General features: G+C 41.7%; 3 protein-coding genes across 5 annotated transcripts; 1 reads left to right on the top strand and 2 right to left on the bottom strand.

Annotated features, from left to right (window-relative positions):
* Position 1: 1 nt before the first annotated feature.
* On the bottom strand, positions 2 to 21,053 carry galns (galactosamine (N-acetyl)-6-sulfatase). The gene is made up of 14 exons (XM_040124822.1): positions 20,858 to 21,053; positions 20,418 to 20,541; positions 19,576 to 19,650; positions 19,318 to 19,420; positions 18,739 to 18,882; positions 17,914 to 17,980; positions 16,368 to 16,495; positions 16,130 to 16,269; positions 15,833 to 15,936; positions 12,443 to 12,585; positions 11,842 to 11,944; positions 5,920 to 6,041; positions 1,711 to 1,828; positions 2 to 408 (listed from the first exon to the last, which is right to left on the bottom strand). Exons 1-14 carry the CDS (start codon positions 20,963 to 20,965, stop codon positions 322 to 324), a joined length of 1,566 nt encoding a protein of 521 aa, XP_039980756.1. The 5' UTR covers positions 20,966 to 21,053; the 3' UTR covers positions 2 to 321.
* A 147-nt stretch (positions 21,054 to 21,200) lies between these two features.
* On the top strand, positions 21,201 to 23,337 carry trappc2l (trafficking protein particle complex subunit 2L). Its single transcript, XM_040124877.1, has 6 exons — positions 21,201 to 21,300; positions 21,416 to 21,506; positions 21,810 to 21,982; positions 22,383 to 22,470; positions 22,999 to 23,078; positions 23,184 to 23,337. The coding sequence occupies exons 2-6, from the start codon at positions 21,474 to 21,476 to the stop codon at positions 23,227 to 23,229; spliced, it is 420 nt and encodes a 139-aa protein (XP_039980811.1). The 5' UTR covers positions 21,201 to 21,300; positions 21,416 to 21,473; the 3' UTR covers positions 23,230 to 23,337.
* A 46-nt stretch (positions 23,338 to 23,383) lies between these two features.
* pabpn1l (PABPN1 like, cytoplasmic) lies at positions 23,384 to 26,733 on the bottom strand. 3 transcript variants are annotated; one of them, XM_040124851.1, is made up of 6 exons: positions 26,515 to 26,733; positions 25,700 to 25,874; positions 25,118 to 25,185; positions 24,922 to 25,028; positions 24,701 to 24,788; positions 23,384 to 24,090 (listed from the first exon to the last, which is right to left on the bottom strand). In XM_040124851.1, exons 2-6 carry the CDS (start codon positions 25,785 to 25,787, stop codon positions 23,761 to 23,763), a joined length of 681 nt encoding a protein of 226 aa, XP_039980785.1. In that variant the 5' UTR covers positions 25,788 to 25,874; positions 26,515 to 26,733; the 3' UTR covers positions 23,384 to 23,760. The 3 variants fall into 3 exon arrangements, with proteins under 3 accessions (XP_039980785.1, XP_039980766.1, XP_039980775.1); XM_040124832.1 differs by having other exon boundaries at positions 25,700 to 25,826; positions 26,515 to 26,732; XM_040124841.1 differs by lacking the exon at positions 26,515 to 26,733 and adding an exon at positions 26,219 to 26,437 and having other exon boundaries at positions 25,700 to 25,826.
* Between the last annotated feature and the right edge of the window lie 4 nt (positions 26,734 to 26,737).

Below are 26,737 nucleotides of genomic sequence, written 5' to 3'. Positions count from 1 at the left end.
ATTGAATTTGGTACAATTTATTAGATCAGGCATGATCAAAATAAATACATTTTCCTTTGTGTTCTAGATCAATAATCAGGTAGAAATCCTGGTGGCTCATTGAAATGACAGCTGTAAAAGTTATTTGCATGATCGATTTACTGTTGTTAAATCAACTCAACTCCCTTGGGTTTACCCTCTGTCCTCTTCGACATGATACATTAACTGCTTTACAAATTATTTGAAAACATTTCCTTTTAAAGGTTGCTTGTTGTTCGGTTGAAAGGCACATCTTGAGGTTTTTCTTCCTTCGCCTTGTGTCTGGCTCCACAGTTCTTGCTCTCAGTGTGGCCAGTCGCACTTCCAGGGCTCAGACTTGGGTGCTTTGAGACACTTTCCTAACTTCTCGCAGCCTGGCGGGGACCAATTCTGCAACAGAGAGCAGCCATTGCAGTAAGCAGTAATGTTCAAACATATAATATAACAATAACATAATAATAATCTTGTAAAAGTTTAGCTTTTTGTCCCCCGGAAGGGGGGGGATATAAGATAAGGGGCATAAGGCTATTAGTTGGCACTGTTTCCTATCCTCTGTCCTTTATATCCGGTTCATTTCAAAGTATTGTCCTCTGGCTCTGCATCATTTAACAAGTACTGACCTGTCATGCCATTTTTTTCCGGTTTATCACAGGAAAAGGTTTATTTTATTGGCAGAACAATTTACACGTACATTAATTTTTTTCCACGTATGCAGCTGGTCTGGTAATTTTTGGAATTTTTTTGCAGTGCTTACCAATATCATTTTATTATTTTTACCTGAATGTGCTAGTAAAACAACCTCCTCCTCATTAGGTGGTGATATTACAGACTAGGTTTCACACAGCACAATATTTATATTCAGTATAAATTCCAGTCTCAAAAACTTCTTCAAAATACCAAATACTAAAGTAGTGAAATTTCAGTTTCAGTTAAATGACTAATATGAAGGAAAAGCCACAGGAATTCAGACCCTCAAATGGTGCCTTGTTCTGACAAACCATGCAACATACAAAATGTAACAGTTGCCTTGTTCACAGACAACAATGATAAGTGTTCATAAAACTGCAGTTTTTTTTCCCCCCACAAGTATGTGACTAATGCTGCCAAGAGTAGATTTTTAGATTGTTAACAGACATTTGGCTTTTGGAACCACATTAGTATGACAGAGGACAAGAGAGTACATTATAAGACAGCACAGAAACATGACCCATTCTAGCCCTACATAAAATTGTGTTTATTTTATTCATCACAAGGGGGCAGTGCTGTGACACAAATAAATCCAGAGCAGTGTAGTTCACAGTCCTCGGTGCTCGGGGAGACAAAGCCACTGCTCAATTCAGCTGCTTTAGATAATCCAGGACAAAAAGTCCAGATTGGAGTGATTATTTACTTTGACCCCATCAAATATGATACACATTTTGGAGCAAGTTATTACCAGTGATAAATAAATACAAGCATAAAAGGTCAGTCTGTCAAATTAGAGCATTAATAGTCTACAGGCAATGCAGATGGCAACTTAGAAAATATCTGCATTCAGAGACTTTTATTGATTTTACATTCTTTCATAACGGCTTCATCGATGTCTCTATTGTATTCATTCATCTAATGTACAAGTGTGATGGAGAGAAAAGAGAGATGAGTTACACTTCTACACATTTACAGATGTACTTATTTATGGAACGTAAATCTCACCATCACTGCCAAGTCACACATATTGAGCTGGGGAATTCCAGGCACCAGAGTCTTCTTATGCTGCTCCACGACCGGAGAGATCCTGCTCAGCACATCCATGTACTCCTTAGTCAAAACACTGCAAAGACACACGACAGACATGGTCAGCGGGTGCACAACTAATAATGAGTTTCATTATCATTAGTGAAAAAATGTCCATCAAAATTTCCCCGAGCCTAAGATGACGTCTTCAGATGTCATGTTTTGCCTGACCAAAAGTCCAAAACCCTATGATTTTCATTTTATATATATGTGAAAAAGAAGCTATAACCAGCAGATGTTTGGCATTTTTGCTTGAAACATAACTGAAATGAATAATCGATTTTTGAAATAGCTGATTATTTCTACTACTCGGTTAATCGACTAATTCTTTCCATTCTATTGCTCAGCATATAGAAAGCCTTACTACCTGTATTAAAAACAGTTTTGAATCAAATTTTTTTTAAATAAACAAACGGCTTAAACAATAACAAAGGTGACACTGAATGAGTTTGAACTGATCTATTGGTCGCATACATGTAAATATACTGTATGTACACACATTTCCAAATATACAAATCCGGCCCTATATGTTAACGCATAGTGCACATTGACACAAACACACGCAGTTTATTCTGAATCTGTTCTGTCCCTTTGTTTCAGCTGTTTTACCATCAGTTAAAAAGCCTTTTTTTGTTAAGGAGTGTTGTGCAGTGAATGCAGTGCGTACATGTATCCAGTAATAAAACAATACAGCGGTCTACTTATTTAACTTATCATGGTACAGTGGTGACATGCTGTAGCTTTTCAGCAACAAAGACATTAATGCATAAACACAAACACGCACACACTCAGGCTGTCCACTCAGGCACCCTTTGGGAAAGCGCACACAGCAGGGTGAACTATGTAACCCCCATCCCATCCCCTGTCTCTCAATTACTGCTTTTGGACACCAGTGAGCCCGAGCACCTCTGTGCATTATTATATTCAGTGTGTAAAACACAGGGGGCCTGAAGGCTTTCAAAGGAACGTTGCTCTCAATAGGACCTGTAGGGTTAATGGGCTGTGTTTGCACGCGTGTGTGTGTGTTTGTGCGCGTGTGAGTGGGCGTCTGGTGGCGTGACACACAGATAGACAAATATCAGCAGTGCAATTACACCCTTGATACACTCGCCGGCAGCACCTGTGCCAGCCTTCCATCCTCCCTTCACTGCAAACCCGGCCCTCTGATTGGCCCCTGGGGAACATGTGCATGTATGTGAGGTGAAGTGTCAATTAGAGTAATAACCCCAGGCTCTGTCCAGCTCACACCTACCCTCCCTCTTAGATCTCCCACAGGGCAGCAAGGCTTCCTCCATCAGCCAGCACCTGCTCCTTTCCTTGATACTCTCAGTCTTTACTTTCCCCTACAATTACTCGACTGGTAGTCGACTGGTAGTGCACTGGCTGCAATTAGTCTCTCTCCTTGTGTGCCACATTCGTCATAAGCCAACTATCTTAACATTGTGACTCTAGCTGATAGTCAAAAACCGGATTACCCCCCCCCCCCCAAAAAAAAAAAAAAAAATCAGACATTCAGATTAAATTGCTTCAGCTATCTTAAATCGCAACTTTTGCTTTCGCCTGATCTCCATCAGCAAGAGGGATATTTCATTCCCCTCCTATCTGTGCCCACTACTGATTCATTCAAAATGCGATTCATTTTGTGATAAGTGAAGCAACTTAATAGAAGTAAATGTAAAGGAGATTTATCAGACTGCAAGCAAAGCATGCCATGTACTGAGAAACTTGCATAAGACACAAAGTTTCCTACTGTTTTGTGTATGCATTGAAAATCTTTAGTGCAGACCTCTAAATCAAAAACTAATAATATCATTTGTTTATGTCTCCTCTGCAAACAAATAATGAAAAGCCCACAGTCAGCACACCTCATTATCATGATTATAACCCTTAGCTTACTGGTGTAGAGGCAAAATCTGGAATAATAAGCAGGCTGTATGCAAATTGAGTCTTTTGATTTATAATGTATGGCACCCAAGGGGGATGGGGGCATTGCTCAGGTGTGTCACCACTCTGATTACTGATTCATAACACAATTGCTGGAACACACACACACACACACACACACACATACACACGCACACCCAACAACAACCACACAGTAGCAGAAGGTGGGGGAATTGAGGAGACAATCAAATACATCTGTCCTGCCTCCCCCTCCCCTCCACCATCTTCTCCACCCCAGTGGAAATTGAGCACTTCAGTGAGGACTATTGATTGGGGACACAAGAGCATGATGGCAGGCAGCAGATGAGGCCAGACTGTGCAGGGCTACCTGCAGTGTTAGGGCTAGGACTTACATTCTGTATGACCGGGGCTCTGGGGACGTGAGCTGAGGTAGCTGGTGAGAAAGCAGGATGTGTTAACCTCAAGGCCTTAGGTCACAGAGATGGAGGGCGAAGTGGAAAGGGAAGGGCTTAGGAAAAATCCGGTGTGGATACAAACTCACTGAGGTAGGTAGATGCAGACCTGTGTTTCATCCAAGACAGATGGACCACCAACACAGGCCTTGTCATCCTTCTAACTCCACATCACATTTGTGTGAAACAATGGTAGCTAGACGTCTGGTTACAGCCGTCAGTTAAAAGACAAAAGACAAACAAATAGAAACTAAAAACGACAATATGTTAGTTCCCAAATTCTCTCCTAGATTACATAATTATAATATACACTTTTTTCCTGGGCGACTATTCCGGACTGGGGATTGTGTATGTGTGTGAGCACTTTGCTATATCACAGCCTGCGACAGTAGTGAAGGTATGTGTGCAGACAGGCCCTACATCATCTTAAGTGGCTCTTTAGGTGCCGACAAAGATTAATGACGGCCAGGAAGCCAGTCCAGCTGGGGGACCGAGGAGCACACAGTCAAAACGAACACACACACATGTGTACAGACACGCGCTTAACTAGGATGGAGTAGAACGATACCAGTGGATGCAGAGGCACAGCGGCTGAGTGGTGAGAAGTGAGCCAAGACGCGCACGAGTACGCGGGGAGACAGAGAGCTAAGTAGCATGGGGAAAAGTAAGACAAAAGTTCGGCGGGCAAGGGGGAATAAATAGTGCAGATTAGAGTGGATAGAAGAAGAACAGTGCATAAACAGTGAAGAGGTCATGCAGCTGTAGACATACTCAATGACCCCTCTGTGCAGAAGTGGTAAATGAGTGTGCATTTTTGGTTTGTGTCTGTGTTTTGCACATATCTAGCACTCAGCACCACACAACACATGGCTGCATATTGATTGTTTTTTTGCTTTTTTTTTTTTTTTTTTTTTTTTTTATTCTTCCAAGTGAATAGCAAGGCTAAAAGGTGGGCAAATGAAAAACATCATTAATGTTTTATCATCCAATCTCACTTCAGAACTGAAAGGAGTTTGAGCAGGAGGCAAAGAAGAGATGAGGCCAAAGCAAAATATGAAAGGCAGAAAAGAAAGGTCAGTCTAGGAGGTTTTATGGCAGGAGGAAACCAAAGTGAACACTGTGCACAAAAGGAATATTCTCTCATCAAAGCGATTTTGAGATTATTTTAATGTATAAATCATGGTGTCGGCTTGCGTCATTTTTTTTAAAGATCACATAAATATTCTATATTGAAAGTACGCAGTAAAAGATGATGCTCATCTCTCTTTGCAACCTTATTTAGTAATAGCTGTAGTTCAGCCTTGGCTGTCTGTGTCCTCTGGCATCACTCTCTCCTCTCGGAGTTTCTTGACTCTCCTCTGAGCTGAGGCAGAGACACACAAAACTCCATTAAACAGCACTCGCTCTCAATTTAGACATGAACAATTTATCTTGCAATTATAACCTGCAGTGGTGCACCAGAGGGTTGAGGGCAAGATAGTAATCTTTAAGGAGCTGTTTGCAATCACAAAGAGAAGGGTGTAATCGGGCGCTCTCTGGCTGAGCAGATCAATCCGCCGCCTTCTTTTTCATGCCACTGAATCAGCGCTGATCTCATACACAGTCTGTGCTACCAACAGGCAAACAACCTTCCTACTCTCACACCTCTCCTCTTCATTGTCCAACATCTCTTATTCTGTTCGTGTGCGACTCCCCTCGCTCATTCCCGATCTTCTCTTCTCTTCTGTCCCTCTCCTGGAAAGCAGCTGTAAGCAGTTTTTAGGCAACTGACCTGATTGGGTACTTTTCCCCGGGATCCCGTCCCAGGTGGAAAATGAGTGGCTCAAGTTCGTGCTCTTCCTGGTTGTGGGTAGTCACACCTGGGACTTCTTGACCTGGACAGAAGTTGATACCCTGTAAGAGAAGGCAGCCAGACAGTGATGTAAATATATTTTCTTAATTTGAAGCAAATCTCAAGATTGGGTAATGATCATGTCGTTGCGCGACAAAAAGCTGGAGGCAGACATGTTCAGGGCTCCCACCCGAACAACACACTTCTCATCTAGTCACTAGTTAGGGGCCTTCATCCTAGTTTTGGTTACAAGTTAAGGACTTTGCCTCGACTGCACAGTGTAAGATGTGGGTACATGTATAATCACCTAACTCAGAATTTGCATTAAAATGACTGAATTACTGTGTTATGAAAGCAACATCTACAAATTGACTGAAAAAGGGGCAAATGAAAAAAAAAAGACTTTTGAGTAGAGAGGGATTCTTCCCATGTTTCTGAATTATCTGGTGCCATTTTACAGGCCTTCTGCAGCGTCTGTTCTTAAACCACGGGGAACAGTTCACCACTCAGCTGGAACTCTGAGGCAGTTCCAGTTCACTGTCTTCTGCATGTATGCTGGAATAAGACCGATCTAAGAGAGGAAAGAGCAGAACTGCCCTTTTTTGGCTATAAAACTTTCATAAATTAAATATGAAGATCAGCCTGACACAGCCTAGAACAACCTAACACAATATTTGAGGTCAGTGACACAGTTAAGAAAAAAAAGTCCTAATGCACCACATAAGTGAAACCCAAGAACTGAAAATGAAAAGAATTAGATCCTTACGTCCCATGTTCTGAATAATTCATGATAATTTTTTGCTCTCTGTAATGACTTGTCTTTAACTTCCTGATTTGCCATGCCATGTGTCCAACTTGGTCATATTTAGTGGTCAATGTTTGATTCTTTTAAATGTTTAAAACAAATGTAAACAAGAACCTTTTTTCTGTTTGTTTTTTCATGAACAGTTTTAAAAAACGATACTGGACTCAGATCTGGATGTTTAGATTTAGGCTTGCAGCATTCTACTAATCTCAGCTGCCTGCTTAATCCCTTTGTAGTGTGGTACCAGCTACCAGTTTTAATTGTGTGTGTGTGTGTGTGTGTGTGTGTGTGTGTGTGTGTGTGTGTGTGTGTGTGTGTGTGTGTGTGTGTGTGTATATATATATATATACATACACATATATGATCAGTGTATATGGACACTGTCTTCTAGTACGTTGTGGTATTTATGTAGCTGATGTTGGTACATCACGAAGGGGTTCAAGTCATTCGCAAAATAGAGGACTTTTCCTGCCTCCCTTTCATCTCTCCACGCCTTCGCTCCTGCTCTGTGACTCCATTCTCATGAGTCTGGCAGTGATCTTTGCCTGATTGAGTCACATTCACTCCTCCAGAACCCCCTGGAGATCTGCTCCCTCCTTCAAAACACACACACACACACACACACACACACACACACACACACACACACACACACACACACACACACACACACACACTTTTTGATGAGAACAACTAATATTGAGAAAGCATTCATCTGTAAGGCAGTTTTGCTGCCCCCCTCTGAGATCGCTCAACAGAGCACCTCAAAATACATATAGAAGAGACAGAAAGAGAGAGAGTGAGAAGGATAGAAACCCCCACCCTGCAGAGCCTCCTGTGATCCAGACTTGTCCTGTCTTTTGAAAGCAACATCTTAGAAATGCAGAAAAGAATGGGAAAAAAAAAAAACTCATCCCAGAGGAGCAGCAAGAAAGGCCTGCTTTGCGCACCGTATCTCTCTGACTCTGTCTCTTGTACCCACGACATAACAGCAAGAACTCCATATCTCACCTGAGACTAATGCTATGGATACAAGGAGGCAGCTCCCAAACTGGAGCAGAGCAACCACTATTAGAAGATAAGGTGCAGGAACATCCAGTGACGGCAGGATGGATTTTGGAAAAAGCAATATTTGGTGTCTATATTGGGGGAAAAAAAGTCTGATTTGGAAGAATAACAATCACTGCATAGGGACTAGGGCTGAAATTTCAAAACAGAGTTTGAATGTATTCTTGAATAGAATATTTAGAATACGATATTTTACAATAACCACCAGGGGTGGGAAATAACTACATGCATTCACTCATATTCTGTATGTAAGCACAAGTTTGAGCTACTTGTACTTGAGTATTTCCCTTTTATGCTGCTTTGTACTTCTACTATTATGTTGTACTTCTTACTCAACTACATTTATGTAACTACAGTTACTAGTTACTTTTCAGATTTAGCTTTTACACTTTACAAAATACACAGCATTGTCGAAGACTAAACCAGCGATTCCCAACCTTTTTGGCTTGAGGTAAATATTGTTCTTATTTTCACAGATATTAAAGAAACATCTCAAAAATTGATGCGTGTTTTGGTAAGAGAACTGTCTTTTTTCTTCCCCTCTTCCCCATGAATCATCTCACAACCAATCCAATTTATCTTGCGACCTTTTGGAGGACGCCCATCGCCAATAGATGTGAACCACTGGTGTAAGCGACCTCACTTTACTCTGTATAAAGTAGAGAAACTATCTTCACCTTGACTAGACAACACAGTGAAATTGATGCATCAGTATTAGCAATCTAATTATGTCATACATAGTAATATCAGTCATAGAGGTCCTCTCTCTGCAGAACAAGTACTGTTTTTGATACTTTAAGTACATTTTGCCAATAATACTTCTGTACTTTTACTGAATGCAGGACTTGTAATGGAGTGCTTTCACATTGTTGCATTGGTACTTTTACTGAAGTAAAGGATCTGACTACTTCTTCCACCACTGTGGGCCGCTTGCTAAATGCTGATTAGTCCTAGAAGATCTTAAATGTCCAGCACACTGCTTTACAGTAGGTACTTGCCTTTTGCCATAAAGTCAGTTAACTAGGTGTTGCTTAGAAAAACTGGGTCAGTTAATGTCATGAGTCCTTCTAGCTCAAGAGTAAGGTACAGGATACAGAGTAGGACTAACAAATCTCTAGAAAACAAGTCCTTTTTGAGTTTTCATTCATCACCTTGTGAAGTATTCAAAAAGGTTAAAAAAGCTATCCCAGAGGAGCAGCAAGAAAGGCCTGCTTTGCGCACCGTATCTCTCTGACTCTGTCTCTTGTACCCACGACATAACAGCAAGAACTCCATATCTCACCTGAGACTAATGCTATGGATACAAGGAGGCAGCTCCCAAACTGGAGCAGAGCAACCACTATTAGAAGATAAGGTGCAGGAACATCCAGTGACGGCAGGATGGATTTTGGAAAAAGCAATATTTGGTGTCTATATTGGGGGAAAAAAAGTCTGATTTGGAAGAATAACAATCACTGCATAGGGACTAGGGCTGAAATTTCAAAACAGAGTTTGAATGTATTCTTGAATAGAATATTTAGAATACGATATTTTACAATAACCACCAGGGGTGGGAAATAACTACATGCATTCACTCATATTCTGTATGTAAGCACAAGTTTGAGCTACTTGTACTTGAGTATTTCCCTTTTATGCTGCTTTGTACTTCTACTATTATGTTGTACTTCTTACTCAACTACATTTATGTAACTACAGTTACTAGTTACTTTTCAGATTTAGCTTTTTACACTTTACAAAATACACAGCATTGTCGAAGACTAAACCAGCGATTCCCAACCTTTTTGGCTTGAGGTAAATATTGTTCTTATTTTCACAGATATTAAAGAAACATCTCAAAAATTGATGCGTGTTTTGGTAAGAGAACTGTCTTTTTTCTTCCTCTCTTCCCCATGAATCATCTCACAACCACTCCAATTTATCTTGCGACCTTTTGGAGGACGCCCATCGCCAATAGATGTGAACCACTGGTGTAAGCGACCTCACTTTACTCTGTATAAAGTAGAGAAACTATCTTCACCTTGACTAGACAACACAGTGAAATTGATGCATCAGTATTAGCAATCTAATTATGTCATACATAGTAATATCAGTCATAGAGGTCCTCTCTCTGCAGAACAAGTACTGTTTTTGATACTTTAAGTACATTTTGCCAATAATACTTCTGTACTTTTACTGAATGCAGGACTTGTAATGGAGTGCTTTCACATTGTTGCATTGGTTCTTTTACTGAAGCAAAGGATCTGACTACTTCTTCCACCACTGTGGGCCGCTTGCTAAATGCTGATTGGTCCTAGAAGATCTTAAATGTCCAGCACACTGCTTTACAGTAGGTACTTGCCTTTTGCCATAAAGTCAGTTAACTAGGTGTTGCTTAGAAAAACTGGGTCAGTTAATGTCATGAGTCCTTCTAGCTCAAGAATACAGTACAGGATACAGAGTAGGACTAACAAATCTCTAGAAAACAAGTCCTTTTTGAGTTTTCATTCATCACCTTGTGAAGTATTCAAAAAGGTTAAAAAAGCTATCCCAGCTGGCACAGAGCTCCTACTGTGGCATAGGTTACTCAGCAATCCAGATACAAAGGAGCCAGAGTGCCAACAAACTAAATTTCACAATATTAACATCGCTACACTGCCTGAAGAGAGTTTGATAAGAGCCATTTAAGCCTGTGAAATTTCTCATTTTCCTCATGGCTGAGCTGCATGAACACAGCCAGGACAGAGCAACACGTCTCCTACCTATTAACCTGTAATTTAATTCTTCTTCACAGACACACATCTTCCCTTGTTTATTTGTCACCATGGGCCAAGAGAACCAAATTATAATTTAAAGTATTACCAAAGCTGAGGAGCAAGCAGGAAAACCTTTTTTTGTCATTGACAAAGGGGTGTGATTGTGAATTTCTGCTGCAGGACAGGTTAAACTTGAATCTTTAAGGATGTTTTAGTGTGTATGTAATTTTATAAGCGGATGATAGAGTAGGAATGATCGTTAATCCAGTGAATGACTATCAAAGAAGGCCAAATATGGATCTTGGACCATATTTTTTTGATTTACAAAGCATTCGATTTAAAGCCCGACTGTATAAGAATTAGTAGTTTGTCTACATTTTTCATGTTTATTACATGTATTGTGGGTTACGCAAGAAAAACAGTTGAAGATTGAACCATAATGACATGAAGCACACTGGAGATTTAATTCCAGTGTCGCTCCATAAAACACATACACAGACATGCACATCCGTGTGGAGAACCGAACATACGTGTATATGTTTTCTCTGTTCCTCTCTCTCGCTCTCTCTCTCTCTCTCTCTCATGTACACACACCAATCGATAGGCAACTCACAGGCAATCAGACGCCATTATTTGTGAAGTTCCACTTCAGTTCACATGAGTTGATAAAGGAGGCCGCTATTGATTCAGCGGCCCTGAAGGAGAGAGCAATTTAAGCGACCGGTGGGGCATAAAACAAACGATCACAGGAAAAGCAGAGCCATGGAGGGAGGACAGGATGTGTTTTTATGGACAGAGGAGAGAGAGGACAATACTATCCTGTTTCTCAAGTGTCAGAAATTCCCATTTCTGCTCATACATTCAATCAGCACTGAGTTGATGTAACTGTGGCCGAGAGATACTGCTTGCATCTTGCCTTCCTTTCTTCCTTTTAGCTCCATCATGCCAACATAACAAGTCTACAGCAGGGAATGATGGTATGACAATGGAGAGGAAGAAAATCTCCACTGGAGTTAACACAAACAAGTCAACTGGTTGATTAATGATGTAAGTTTGCTGATGTGAGGGCTCTTCATTAATATTCATTACGCTCTGATGTACACAGCAGTCAACTGATGAGCCATTTTGAAGATAACACCAACAGTGAAAGTGTTTGTGTGTTTGAGTAAGATTAGGGGAGACAAAGAAGGAGGATGTGGCAGTGCAAATCGAGAAACAGAGATGGGAAAGAGTTGCCGTGTTAAAAAGGACCCTTACACTTTGAAACTGCTCCAATGAGTTGCTCCAGGTCCAGTAGTGCGCCTTGTATTGTCCAAGTCTCACCGCCATCAGCTCATTCCCACGGTAATAGAAAATAGGCCTGTTGAGGATGAGAAGAGGGAGACATAAGGCTCAGATCTGTTTCTTCCCAGGTGACTTTGCACCAAATGATGCAGACACAAATTTCTGTACAAAATTTCTGTCCATCCTACTTTCCATCCTACTGTTGTCAAGATGTTTCACTCAAAGCCACAAAGAGAAAAAGGCGCAGGATCACCAAAGTCATTCATATTCATTGTCTGGGAACCATGAATACCTGTACAAAGTTTCATGTCAATCCTTGGAATAGTTTTTGACACATTTCAGCATGAACCTAAGTGGCGGACCGTTTGACCGAGACCCACACTAGTACCATGTCCAAAAATGGTGTCCTGTTTACATCTTGCATGATGAAAATAACACTGCTCTCCCACTCACAGATGTTATCATGACCATAAAAAGCATTCTTAAAAATGAGGGGAATCTTGGTCCAAAAGTAAAGGCCACATACGCCACAAATCTCTGGTAAAGTCCTGTACCAGTTAGTCTATGCACCCACCTATTTTGGATTGTGTGGGACTGGTTAAGCAGGACTGGTGTCAGGTCCAGTCCATCCAGGGTTCTGTCATCAGGAGGGCTGATGCCAGCCAGAGCCAGACTGGTGGTGAACAGGTCCATCACATTGGCCAACTGGAAGCTCACCTGCAAAAAGCCAAAGAAAGTACCAAACACAACCGGCGAGTTAGATTTGAAAAAACTAAAGAACTCTCAATGAATAAAACTCAAATTGACCCTCCTACCCAATTTAATGACAGTGCTAAGATGTACTTATCTTGTTCCAATTTAACATCAACAAATTGTTCCTGATCTCTCGTTCATCTCAATGATTTTGCTTTTTGTTTCCACGATAGGGGCAAATAATTAAGAGTTCACAACTCAAGAATGAACTGTTTTATGCTACAGAAATACCACAACCGTGATCTTTCACACTGGATTTTCGTCATGAATGCAAACAATGCGTGGTCACGATAGGATGTTTGCATGCGTGGTTGTGTGCACACATGTATGTGGTGCATTTCTCCAGTCTCCTCTCTAATCTCTGCTTACAGGTTTATTATAAAACCTCCAAAATGCCTCTCTTTCTAAATGATTTTTTTTTTTTTTTTTTTGGCGGGGGGGTGAAAAAAAAGAGGAGAGGAAGTAAGGAGAGGACAAGGCCCGGGCAAGCAGGCGGCTGGAGCTGGAGGGAGCTGGTGTTTTATCTCCTTCTCCCAGTCCCAGTGAAAAGCTTTATTTTATTTATAAACTTTGAACTATTTTCAGATAAAATGCCATTTTTTCACTGTCATCCTTGATCTTCCGTTCCATTCTCTCCTGAGCGAGCCTTAGAGGGAGACGGCACGCTCACAATCAGATAGCGCTATCAGGCCTCTGCAGCTGCACCGCCATGTGCCGCTGTGCGCCTATCGGCAGCCGGCACACATACAGACACAGACACAGACACAGACACAGACAAACACACACACACACACTAACACACACACTCACACACTCACTCACACACACACACACTCACGCTCCTAAGCACTGAAATGAATTCCCCTTTTCTTCTGTATCCACAGAACTAGCCACAGAAAAGGCTCTGCAATGCATTCCATGATCTATCTGCACATCCAGACACTCTCTCTCTCACACACATACACACAAACCCTGACAGATTTAGTCCTTCACTTCATTTTTCTTTTTTTTTTGTGTCCCCCTCACACAGACACACACAAACCATTAAAGAAGACAGGACAAAAGGACACAAGAAGCAAAACTGACATTTAGTTGTTAACAACTTGCATGACCAAAAACCAAAACTTTCAAACTCTATCTCCATGAGTTGCGATCTTTCATTTCCTTCCTTTATTAACTCTGCCCTTTTTTGCAGTCTACACTGAACTTCTTTGTTTTCTCACCCTTTGTTCTTCTCCTTTTTTGTCTGACTCATCACTCTCTATTAATGTCACAATCCCTTCCCCTCTCTTTCCCTCATTTCTTTCTGTTTTGTGAGTGCTGATGTTGGTTATCTGAGGAGGCAGTGCTTCTATCCCTGTCTCTGCCACTCTGCCTGTGTGTCTGCTGCCTGATAAAACACAACAAAAGGGACTGTGACACTCGACAACGTTGTGGGGCCAACACCCCACCCACCTCCGCATCTTTGTTCCTGCAGCCACCACGCCTCATCACCCCCCCCCCCACAGGCACTGGAAGAATGCTGAATCTGCACCTGCTTCAGACCAGGCATGCTCCTTCATTCCAGTACACGTCCTCCTATCCTCCTAAATATGGGCGAATGACTAACTGACAACACTTTCCTGCGCATTCACAGAAGTCAGTTAAATAACTAAGTTGCACTCAGATGCGGGCACAGATAAAGAGCTTTTTGTCTGTTTAAGATGTGTGGAAATACACACTGAAGTGGTCTTTCTATCACCAATCCCCCATCCCCCAAAAACTTGTCTCCTCATCTTAATACTGTAAAGACTGGTCCATGCTCAGTTGTTATAATAAACCTGCTAAACAAAGGCTTGCTTGGCTGTATGTTGTCTCCACTATTTTGCTCTAAGAGCTTATGGAATTTTCAATGCAAAGATCAACAGAGATTTCAGAAGCCTACAAAGTAAGAGAGGGGGCAACCCTGTGCTTGGTCTGTCCTCCCTCCCAAGCAGCACAGAGTGATAAATCCAGAGCTGCAGAGGACAGTAGCTCCAACAAAGCAGCTTTGTCATCACAACCCCAGAGAGCTTCAGGGAGGATCTATAGACCCTCATTCTCACAGCCAAGGCACAACTGCAAAGACAAACACACACATATACAGGTGTTTTATGATGTCCTGCATTCGGCATTATTTACATCTATGGCTCTCCCACTGGTCTAGAAAGTTATCTGTTACACATACAAGTAATCCAACACACGTTCAAAAGCAAGCATACATATATGGGGCATGTAGAATCAAGCAAACACAGACATGCTCTGCAGACTTGCACATGCATACATAGACACACTGGCTAGTTAAAATGTGGCGCAGGTGCACCCCAGCCCTGTGAACACAGCAACGTTCCTGGCAGTGTGGCAGTGCCAGCGTCTTTAGCACTCCTCCTCTTTTCTACACCAGCCGTCTCTTTTACTTCTTCCTTGCTTCCTTCACTGCACCCCCTCTCCACTCCTCCCGTTCCTTTATCCTGAACGCCTGGCATATTCAGATACTGAAGTCCTCATTACGGCTCAATCCAACCTCAGCAAACACACAAACAGATTAGCCGCTTAAGACGCTCCCAATCCCCCTCTCTTGCTATTCTGCTGTGCTATCAGGCCCCAGCACACCCCTGTGAGATGAGCCAGGGGCAAGGCTTACTGCAGACTGCAGACTGCAGCCTCCGCTCGCTCCTCCACCAAATCCCTCTGCGTCACAGCCCCGTGTCACAGCTGTCCCTAATACAATTAAAAGTCATTTGCAGAACGCACAGGCTTAGGGGATCACGGTGTGGGTGGGGGGTTAAATTGGGGAGGGGGAGGGAAAAAAGAGAGGAAGTTGGGGCATTAATTTCAGCCAAAAATATTTGAGGGAACAGTGGAAAAAAAGCGCCCACACGCTTCATGGTCAAAATCGCACAGTTTATCTTCACTGTTTCTGGAGTTTAATCACTTGATAGAAACTGAAGACAGTCAAATTAACTGGTTACTGCCAGTGGCTCAGAGTGTGCACATGTAAAGTGGTAAATGATACACAAATGAAACAAAAAGCAACAATCATTCAAAAGAGAGGATTAGGGAAATAATTATTCCTTTACGCTCAACCTGATTCACAGTACTGTACATTGCCTGCAGCTTGAAAGAGAACATTTCAGCTCCTGCTACCTGTTGATAGGCAGAACATTACCGAGAAACAATGAGGTATTCTTACTGTGCCTTCTTTGATGCGTCCAGGCCACCAGGCAATGGCAGGCTCCCTCATGCCCCCTTCAAAAGTGGTCTGCTTCCCACAGAGGAACGGCCCATTGCTGCCACCTGAGGAATCAGCAGCGGTATCATTATCAAATCTCTCTCACACACACACACACACACACACACACACACACACACACACACACACACACACACACACACACACACACACACACACACACACACACACACACACACACAGGGCAGAACGTGAGTCAAACTTAGACAAAAGTGCGTGCGTGAATTTAGTGCCTACCTTCGTTTGGGGCAGATATCAGAGCAGCTCCGTTGTCTGAAGTGAAGAAGACAAAAGTATTATTGTCAATGCCCAGAGTCCGCAGCGATGCCAAGACCTGACCGACGCTGTAGTCCAGCTCCATCACTGCATCTCCATACCTACAGCAGACAGCCAATCACAGCTCATATAATTTATTTGTATGCATCTGCTGGACTGTGTGTCAATAAAAGAGTCAGTAAGGTAGGATATAATGTACCGGCCCCGCTGGCTCTTGCCTAGGAAGCGTTTGGAGGCATAGACGGGGGCGTGAGTGGCGTCAGCTGCCCAGTAGAGGAAGAAGGGCCGCTGGGCCTCAGTCTGACGGCGTATGAAATTAAGACCTTCCTGTAGAGGCGGGAGGTGTGTGAGACAGTTACAACACTGTATATACAGATGTCAAATGACTGACCGTAGCTTTTTTTCACAGTACTGCTGTAAAGCTGTACAAAGCTGTGGTACACTCAGCTGCCTGTTTATTAGGGACTCCTAGCTAAAATTAATGCAGTCTCACACAACATTCCTGCAGTAAACACAACTTTGATGAAGGTTACAATTTTCAGTTTTTGTTTGGATGGTTTTTAGAGAGGTATTGATTCAACCTTATCATCATTTTCAGAGGCTGCAGTGTGTGGTGCTGTTGAATTATATGTATGCTGAGAGGAAACATTTTTACCCATTTACACATTTACCCCATTTATATCAATGGCAGTAAACTAAATATTAGAAACGCCTCTCAGTATAATACAAAACAGGTTCAACAAAAAAACTGAACTTTGTAATGGATTTGTTGCAGGGCTGTTGTATCATATTGCATTAGTTTTAGCTGGGTGTATCTTAGTAGGTGGCAACCGAGTGTGCATCTGTCTGAAAAAAGTACAGAAGGGAGTTCATATAGTAATAAATGGAGAAGCACTTTACTGTCTGTATGTGAAGTTTTCTAATATTGACTTGGAATTTATGTTTTTAAAGAAGCAGTCCAGTTGACATCTGTTAACACACAACTTACAGTTAATAAACTGCACAGCATACTAACTGTCAAAGCAGTGCTAAGCAAAGATTATTTCACTATGTAGATATAAGACTGAACTGTGACACACTGATTTTTTTGCAGCGCTAACGAACATGTCCTATGAGGACTGATGTCAACAGTGAACTGTAATTCTGCTGCTCGCAAAACAAATTTTAACAATCACACCCTCAGAGTTTTGCCTTTGTTTCATTTTCCAAACTATCAGCCACATTAATAACTACATTGCTGAGACCAGTCTAGTCTCATAAGACATTCTAAGATGAGCTTCACAAAGCTCTACTTGACAGATCCACCCTCTTCTTGTGATGATATATTACACCTCTCAAGCATGCAGTGTGTCTCTGCAGGCTGCTTTTGATCCCTTTAGGAACAGAATGGGAGGGACTAATGTAGGCAACACAGAAAATCAGTGCGAGGGTGCCCAAAGTGAACAATCCACCTTTGCTTGTGAAAAGCACAGTAATGATAAAAGGCCAAAATCAGACTTTTATTTTGTTAATTTATTGTAGATTTATGTTTTTGTGCTTTTATGTTTTGGTGAGCCACAGACAATTTTTGACTCTGGTGGACAATAAAGTTGCTTTCTATTCCATATTATTCTATTCTTCTAATTGCTTTACAAAGGAAATTGTGAAATAATTTTGGGTGCACCTGATATACTCTGCTCCACATAAGGAATCCTATCATCTGAGATAGAGACAGCCTTGGAAAGGACAAGTGAGCCTTAACTTACCAGCAAATAGATCTGTGTGAGGTTGGACTCTCCAGTCTTTCTGTCAATCCTAAACTCCTCATAGTATCTAAAAAACAAGTGGGTTAACATGATTCATTAAATAAACCTTCATCTAAATACCTGCTGAGGCCACACCATGCCATTTCTCCTCCGCTTATCGTGGGTCTTTCACAATGATCTGATTGTATTTGTCAGGGCTTTCAATCTGCCTCTAAATTGACCAAAGCTACTGCAGACGATATCATCAAGACAGTGGAAGCAAACTTCTAAGTTGTGGATGTGTTCTTAGGAGACTTTTGATGAAAGACATATTTGGGAAGTCTCAGCAGAGCTGAGCAGCAGGAACAGTTATGAGGTATTGCTGAAGCGTGGCACGACGAGCAGAGAAACAGTGACAGGCATATCTCTTTCTTATGCTTCACTTCCTCCAGGTGTCCTCGCACACAGCCAATGCAACCTGCCGTCTCTTGAGGGCGTAAGTGTGTCTGTGTGTGTCCGTGTTTATGTGCGTGTGTATATGTCTGTCCAGGGCCCAGGTATGCAGCGCTGATTAAACCCACGGCTAAGCGAAAAACACGCCCGGCTGCCAGTTCCAATGACCCTGAATACACATATGGCTGTTCTGGGGAAAACAAATGGGCGGAAAATGGAATACGCAAGCACAGCTGGTACAAATAGGAAGTGGAGGAGACACACTCAATTCATCCAGAGGAGCAGCCAGTCAGACTATTCCACAGAGTCATGGGGAACGAAGATTTTTATAGATTTCCAGCCTCTGTTTCTGTGTCCGCTGTTGTGTATCTGAGAGTTTGTGTGTGATACTACCTGCCAAGCATCTCAGAATTGTTGTAGACAGGTATGTTGGGTATGATGCTGTTGTTGTAGGGGCCAAAGTGGCAGTTTGGTGAACCAAACCATTCATCAAAACCATTCTCCAGAGGAAGGTACTGTGGTCTGTGGCCCAGATGCCTGTAGTGACAAATAAAGACCACTCACACACTGTAAGATTTGTGTGACTAAAGGATCATACTACATGTTTTTGAATATATAAATTCAGACCACTATGACAAATTTTTGCACAACATACTCATTTGTATTTTGTGGAGTTATTATTCAAGAATATACATACAAATAACATGAACAGTTTATAAAATACAATGCATTGCTATAAATTAAACTAACAACAGTATCTGTGTATACAGGTAGTAGTTAAAATTAACTCCACCTCGACTAACTCCAACATTAAAGTACAGATTAATGTATCAATAATAATGAACCAACAATATTATAATAACACTGACAGCGGACATACCTTTATAGTTTGGTACTGCTACTTTTACCAAGGTAAATTATCTTAATACTTCGGAAACCTTTAAAAACCTGGATTAAAGATAATGAGCTCACCACTTGCCAACTATCTTGCTGACATAGCCCTTTTTCTTCAGGATCTGAGGAAACAAAATCTCATCTTTGGAGATTCCTCCCACTATCTCCTGTGGTGTGTATGCTATAAAAAAAAAAAAGAGAGAAAAAAAAATTTAGTGTACAAAACTTTCCATGACTTTACTGCGCACTGTACATTATAGACTAAGTAACGAGAAACCTGTAAGAAATTATTTGCAGCTGTCTAATCTGCACAGTAAAGATATACCGAGAGTGTACCATTTCTGGCGTGGCCATTAGTGGTGTAGAAACCGTTTCTGACTGGCAGCCTACCGGTCAGGAGTGCAGCTCTGGCTGTGGTTAAAATGACAGAAAAAAGTAATTAGAAAAGAGACGTTAAGATTTCCGTGATGATTTTCTAAATTCTCTTTAAAAAAAAAAAGAGTCAAATGTCCTCTAGACCTCATCCTCACACACGGAGAATGTTTTGATGATGTGTACATACAAATTCTTTCAAATTTTGAACATTTGTTTTCTGTAACTACCAAGACCAATAACCTTTATTTATTGTTTGCTATTAATGGCTTTGATTCAACTCGGGTATATACAGCTCACCGGCGAAAACCCGTACCTCCACATTTCTACTCATAAAAAGAAGAAAGACAGCTACTCGTCTTGACTACATGACATTTTTGCAGTTTATCTGTAGGGTTTTGTTTTTTTTTGTTTTTTTACTTTTCATGAACAAAAGGCATACAGACTACTCGGAATCCAAAACATTGTGGATAACTTAGATCAGACTACATACAATTTCAAATATGAAAATGACCAAGATGGAGCTTAAAGGCTTTTTGCGCAAGAGCGATATTACAGTACCGTCTTGTTGCATTCTGTACTACTTACTGGTACTCTGTTTTGCATGTTGTATTTGAAAGACGCAATGTGCAAGCTTAATTTCACTAAATGTTGTTCTGCTGTACGTCAATTAATTGTGTCAGTGTTAAATTTATACCTTTACCTGATGTGACATTTAAGACAAAGAAGAGATGGAGGTGACTGCATCTTGCAAAAAAGGAACTGCTGGTTCAGGTTCTGTTTTGCAAGATTTATCGCTGACTCACATGGGGAACAGAGGGGGTTGGCGGCGTAGAAGTTTGGAAGCAGCATGCCCTGAGCAGCCATGGCATCCAGGTTGGGGGTCTCTTTAGAGGGCTGGCCAAACACACCCAAGTCCCCCCAACCCATCTGAAGAGCAGAGGTGGGTTTGTTAATAAGTCCAGCTTATACTGTACATATGCACACAGAAAGACAAAAACACACTTAGATATTACAGGCAGCAAATAGTGCTCCATGATATTTACAGTAACAACAGCTACTACTCCCGAGAGCCCATAGACAAGGAGGAAAATAAATAACATTAAAGAGAAAAAATATATATAATTACATTTTTAATTGACAAACATTTTGTTACGTCATTAACTTGCTGCTGAGCCAAAGTACTGTACTTGCTGATGTGATGAACTGCAGTCACAGGGACAAAGAGAAAAAGAAAATAACTCACATCATCCATGAGCATGATGATAATGTTTGGAGATGAAACATCTGACGGCTTTTCTGTCAAGGAACAGCATATTATTGCACAAAGGAGAGTCAAAGTTTGAGCAGACATCACTCGCAGTGCTATACTTCACTCATGTGAGCGTCAGCTTCGAGGAAGTGGTTTGTTTGTCTTCGTGCGCGTCTTCCGCGCAGCGCCTGCGCATAAGCAGTGGAGTCATTGTCATGAGATGTCTGCTTGAATTAATTTAGGTTTTTAGTCATTTTTATCTTAATTGTTTTTATATAATTCGCCTATGGATGTGTTATACATTAGGATTAAGTCGGTAAACTATAATCTAACCGTACGATTGTTCCTTAATATTCGGTGCGTTCAGTGACTTCTGATAAAATTCGAAATCGTTCGGGGGGGAATAAAGATACGACCCACTTAACGAAATACTTCAGGTCATGAAAATTACAGATTTACAGTGTAAATAATTTACGTGAATAATACTGCTAAAACACTTTTTATAATTTATATAAGTCAGGTACTCGAATATGTAATATACTTTTCCAACAGCGTCTGAATGCAGCGTATCACGTGACCGCATCTGACAGCTCGGAGGAGGAACACTAACATGGCGGTGTGCATAGCAGTGATCGCAAAAGAGGTAAAAGGACTTGTTGTTGTTGAATGTCCTAGGTTTTATACATACCGTGTTTTTTTTTTTAACGTTAAAAGTATCTTCCATATCCTTATACTCGTTTCTAGGCCAATCCTTCTGCTTTCCCTGTATGCCGAAAGGTGCAGCAGGTTGACCTGCACAAACAGAGCTAACAACATTAGTATTTTTTGAAAGGAGCTGCTGTTATAATTTGCTGTATTTTTTGATGATTTTGTGCGAGTGGATTAAAGGTGATGCACTTGACGGGCTCGTTAATGCGTTTGTTTACTCTGTGATATCCTTCCCCAGAACTATCCGCTGTATATTCGCAGTGTGCCCACTCAAAATGAGCTGAAGTTTCACTACACGGTGCACACCTCTCTGGATGTGGTGGAGGAGAAGATCTCAGCAGTGGGCAAATCGTTGGGGGACCAGAGGGAGCTGTACCTGGGTCTGCTCTATCCCACTGAAGACTACAAAGTGTATCCTTTTGTTTTGGTAGTGATTTGTTTATCGATCAATGTTGGGAAAGCCCACAATACAAGTGCTTGACTTTTCTTTTAATTAGATTATCTTTCTTTTACTGAGGTTAGAGAGTGATCTAAAGTAGATGATCTTTTTAACAAAATTGCTAACATCTTTATTACATCTGAGGAACATTAATAATTCTACACACCTCTGTAATTCAAGAAATATGCTTAAAACCTTATGCAGTTCTATGCAGAAGACATAAAAAAATAAGACTTTCTTCTAATGTTAATTTTTTATTTCATGAGCTTAAAAATAGAAAAAAAATAAATAAATGTGGCAAACAGAATCCCTGGACATAAATTGTTTCCCAAAGAAAAAAAACCCCACAAATATCCTTGACTGGTAAAATAGATATGGGTATGTAACAAATTCCAAGGTGAAATTTGTCATCGTTGTGGACTCGTCAAATACATCATTGCGGGACAATGAAATAAGAAGTGTAAGTTGAGTCAATCGAGCGCCTAAACACATTCAATCTCAGCCCAATAAGTAGAACCCTCCTAAAAAGTTGTAGTGTTTGGCGCACATCTACAAACCTGGTTCTCTTTGTGTCAGGGTGTTTATCTGGTCATAGAGTACACATGCAAGCGCTGTATGCCCTAGCTCAGATATTTACCAACAGATGCGTTATAGTAAATTTATTTTTGCATGGACAGAGAGCTTCTTTACATTTTCTCAGTACAGTTAACTGGACAACTTGGTAATCCTGCCCTTGTGCAAAATCTTTATCATGAACATTTAGTACAAAATATTAAGGAAGCCTGGATTAAGAATGAGCATGCATAAGCACACACAACTTCTGACCACAGTACAGTTCATCGTATGTTAATTTCTCTCTGTAGTAAATTGACAAAACTGTCAGTTTAAAGCACTTTTAACATTTGTCTCATCAGTAGAACACAATTGTGTTCTAGTTTAGTCCGGTTTTGAGTAATTCAGTGTGTAACTTGTATTTGTTCTTTGCCAGATGTTCAGAAAATTGCACAACTCTTTTACTGATGTAATGTGCAACCCGTTCCACAATCCTGGGGACCCCATTCAGTCAAAGTGAGTTTACTCTTGTGGAAATCTGTTAATGCTGAGAGGGTTATCTAAAGATTTGTCGTCACTTTTTTTTGAGTGGTGTTTAACTGTTGACCAATGGTTCTCCAGGGCCTTCGATGGAATCGTTTCTGGAATGATGGTGCAAACTGGCTGACGTCCCTTCCACCCCTTCCTGCTGAGCCTCCACTGTACATAATACCCCTAATCTTTTTTTGTTTACATGTCTTGATAATCAAAATGCATAACTAATAAAACTTAATTGTTTGTGCACATCACTGCATGTGTGTGTCATGTTACTACAAGTGGAGCACCAGATCATTGTTTTATTTATTCACTTACATAGCAAAGTTATACATTGGGAGGATTTATACATTACATTGCAGGCAGCGACACAAAACATTCGCATCAGTTTGTAAAAACATTAAGAGATGCAACTGCATAACAATTTGAGGATTGTCCCATGCATTCACAGCAACATAAGCTTATAATGCAACACCTCTGACCCCAGTCTTCATTCTTCATTCCTCACCTAATTGAAGGCCCGATGCAGGGGTGCAACTCAAGAGAGTCATCTCTGCTGTCCTTTCTGTACCTGTCACATAATACTCTACTCGGTAATGCCTCGAAACTTTTGTTAAAATGATCCCTTCTATCCACCCATTTGGGATGTACGCTGTGGGTAGGGCTAGCGCTGTTGAGGATAGTGCTGTCCGCTCGACCCTGCCCCCAGCTCCTCCGATGGTGGCGTGATGAGAAGAAGACATGGGTAACGTTTAGGCATCTGTTCATGGTAGTCCATGTGTCCCCACTGTCTCTTCCCCACTGAGGGGCCTCCATAGTAAGGATGGGGTGTTTGATGTTGTGGCCTGGTTGACTGGTACCGGAACCTGCCTCGTGAGCTGTTATGATATCTGGGGGGGCGGTAACCTCTGCCTCTTCCTCTGGAGTGGCCTCCTCTGTGTCCTCCCCTGTCTGTCGTGCTGATGCCCGGCATATTGGTCCTCTTAGGCATTACCTGCAAGCCGAAGGAAACTGGTTATTGTACTGTTCAGGATGACTGATTAGCTTTTAAAGAAATGCCACATTTGCTATTCAACAGCAATAGAACAAATACCAAAACATTTTCATTCACAGAAAGACAAATGCAATTCACACCTTAGAGGCAAACTCAAAACAAGTCAAATGAAAAACAAAATGGATTCTGTAACTGTTTTGCTTTAAAATTACTACTAGAGTGAAAGTTAAGTCAAATTACATGACCTTTTATGGTTGTTTAAAATTCCAAACAGTGAGTTACGTTATTTGCAGTGCACAAGACTGAATGGTATTTCTCAGTTCAACAGGAGGGATAATGATGAATTATCAGGAAGTTCTCAACTGCAGGCTATATATGGGCATCACTTGAGCTATACCAGTCAAAATCTCACTTTTTAAAAACACAGCCTCCAACACCCTTCCCCTGACCATATCAAACATATCTATATCTCACTATCTCCATGTCTCCTCAAGTCTAGTAGGAGTTGTGCACTTAGTTTGCTGTGGTTCACTGAGATGTGATGGGCAGTTGGGAGTAGGTAACTAGTTTGAGGGTTTTCCTTGAAGATATATAGTGAGATGCTCCTCACCTTGAGGACCCTTCCTCTGAACAACGTCTCATGCAAACCAATAGCACTCTGCACAGAGTCTCGATCGGAGAACTCAATGTAAGCAAAGCTGGGAAAAGTGAAGAGAAAAGACCATAACACAACAAATAAACTTGGATGCCAACACGCTTATTAGTTGTATTCTATGGTCAGACAGTGTCAGGTAGCAAAAAGTATAAACTTTATGCACAAGTTGAACCCACCCCTTGGGATGGCCGGAGAACCGGTCGCATAGGATGGTAACTCGGTTGACAGGCCCACAGCCGTTGAAATGGATCTCCAACTCATCCGCAGTAGCTCCATAGTCTACCTGGTATTTGTTCAACAGTGTGTCAGATCAGGTGGTGTGACAAAACGTGCTCAGTATGAAAAAGCAAAAAAAAGATATACAAGTCTTACATTTCCAACATAAACTGATCTGTTGTCTGCATCTATCCTCTCCTCAGGAGTCATATTGTAGAAAGGTCCTGTGGGGGAAACAAAAACAAACTGTTTACGCTTCTTTTGCACATGCAACATACTCCAAGGGAAATGAACACTGATTATCTTAACCAACATATCTATTTCTTGTATCATCTCTGACAATACATATCTCAGAATTGCCCCGCTGATTGTATTTCTCTTCTGAGGAGGAACCAAAAGAGGGGAAGTGAAGGGTGAAAGGGATGAGGAGACGCACAGAGGCAGAAAATAGCCACAGGCAGCAAGGAGGACCCTTCTGCTTCTCTGGGGCTCACTGCTTCGTCTCATTGGGCAGTGATGAGGCACATGTGAATACTGTTTTGACCACAGTGAAGTGCCCCAGGTGTTAGCCAGATGGTGAAGGATGCGGTTACCTCACCTGCCCGGAGGCAGCCATGCTACACACCTGGCTAAAAATACGCTGCTGAGGCTTCCCAAATGCGCAGTCAGTATTTAGCTGTACACCAAGGCGACACGGTAACACACCATGAGGTGGATAAGACCTGCGGGCTGTCTCACCGGGCCGAGGGCTACTGGTCAGCAGCTGCATCTCTGGTGCATCACACCTCTCCTCCTCCTCCTTCAGTCTGTCGGTCTCTTCTTCCATCTCCAGCTCCTGAACCCTGGCCTTGATGGCCGCCAGCTCCTAAGTCGCAAGGACGAAAACCAGCACTTGAAGCCACTGTGGACGACACTGAAGCAATACACTCAAAAGCTACAGATGGGTGTCACATTAAAAAGGAAAAGGAAAAACCTGAATAAAGGAGTGCAGAAAAACTTAATGGATTCAGATACTGCCATACAGACATACAGGACATTGGTGGTGGTGTAAATGTAAATATGACCCAATAGCCCCCAAAGAAGTTCAAATTGAGTCAATCAAAAATATTGTATAATCTGTTATACTGCCCTGACATATAAGGGTCCTTTAGTTTCACATGGAGGTGGGCTGAGATTTGTGGGCAGTATGAGTGAAACAGGGTTTCACCATCTGTTATTTTTAGCGCCTAAACCACACAATAAAATTTAGAATCACACCATGAGGTCACTATTTCACCCTGGAAATGCGGACATCCAGTGCACCTGACTGGCTCCATTCCCGAACAAGTCACTCAGCACGGTTCACGGGATGTGGCTCCCTGATGTCGTTCTTCGCTTCGCAACGCTCATCTGTGATATAACGATACCACGTAGCATGTAGCTTATGTTTGCGACTGCTGGTCCAACGCTCGTCCCCATTCGCTCGCCCTCCGTGGCGTGCGCACAGACAAACAGACCAACCAACGCCACAGCACGCTTTCGTTAAGATTCCCCACCGACAGGAGGATACTCACCGGGTCCTCGCTGAAATGCTCCCCGATGGACTCGCCTTCCAGGTAGCCGTACTCCAGATGATTTTCCGCCATGCTCACTGCTCAAACATGGCATCTGCAAAGCCGACTGCAGCTTGCCAAAACCGCCACACACAAACACATATACACGTACGCACACACACACACACACAGTTACAAAAAAAGGGAGAAAAAAAAAAAAAAAAAAGGAAAGAAATCTCTGTCA

Source organism: Xiphias gladius, chromosome 1 (assembly GCF_016859285.1).
Source record: "Xiphias gladius isolate SHS-SW01 ecotype Sanya breed wild chromosome 1, ASM1685928v1, whole genome shotgun sequence".
In the NCBI taxonomy this organism is placed as follows: Eukaryota; Metazoa; Chordata; class Actinopteri; order Istiophoriformes; family Xiphiidae; genus Xiphias; species Xiphias gladius.
The sequence above is the reverse complement of the archived record's forward strand: the minus strand, read 5'-3'. Positions and strand labels throughout refer to the sequence as shown.

What these genes read in the sequence shown, in the direction of transcription:
- galns (XM_040124822.1), bottom strand. Translation starts at nt 20,965, where the DNA reads ATGTCTGCTCAAACTTTGACTCTCCTTTGTGCAATAATATGCTGTTCC. An exon ending in AGCAAGATAGTTGGCAAGTG is followed by an intron (nt 18,883 to 19,317) that starts GTGAGCTCATTA and finishes TTGTCACTACAG; the next exon opens with GCATCTGGGCCACAGACCAC. An exon ending in AATTCTGAGATGCTTGGCAG is followed by an intron (nt 17,981 to 18,738) that starts GTAGTATCACAC and finishes CTTGTTTTTTAG; the next exon opens with ATACTATGAGGAGTTTAGGA.
- trappc2l (XM_040124877.1), top strand. Translation starts at nt 21,474, where the DNA reads ATGGCGGTGTGCATAGCAGTGATCGCAAAAGAG. An exon ending in CCCACTGAAGACTACAAAGT is followed by an intron (nt 21,983 to 22,382) that starts GTATCCTTTTGT and finishes CTGGTAAAATAG; the next exon opens with ATATGGGTATGTAACAAATT. An exon ending in GGGGACCCCATTCAGTCAAA is followed by an intron (nt 23,079 to 23,183) that starts GTGAGTTTACTC and finishes ATGGTTCTCCAG; the next exon opens with GGCCTTCGATGGAATCGTTT.
- pabpn1l (XM_040124832.1), bottom strand. Translation starts at nt 26,586, where the DNA reads ATGGCGGAAAATCATCTGGAGTACGGCTACCTGGAAGGCGAGTCCATC. An exon ending in GACCAGTAGCCCTCGGCCCG is followed by an intron (nt 25,186 to 25,699) that starts GTGAGACAGCCC and finishes TTTCCCCCACAG; the next exon opens with GACCTTTCTACAATATGACT. An exon ending in TCAGAGGAAGGGTCCTCAAG is followed by an intron (nt 24,091 to 24,700) that starts GTGAGGAGCATC and finishes TTCGGCTTGCAG; the next exon opens with GTAATGCCTAAGAGGACCAA.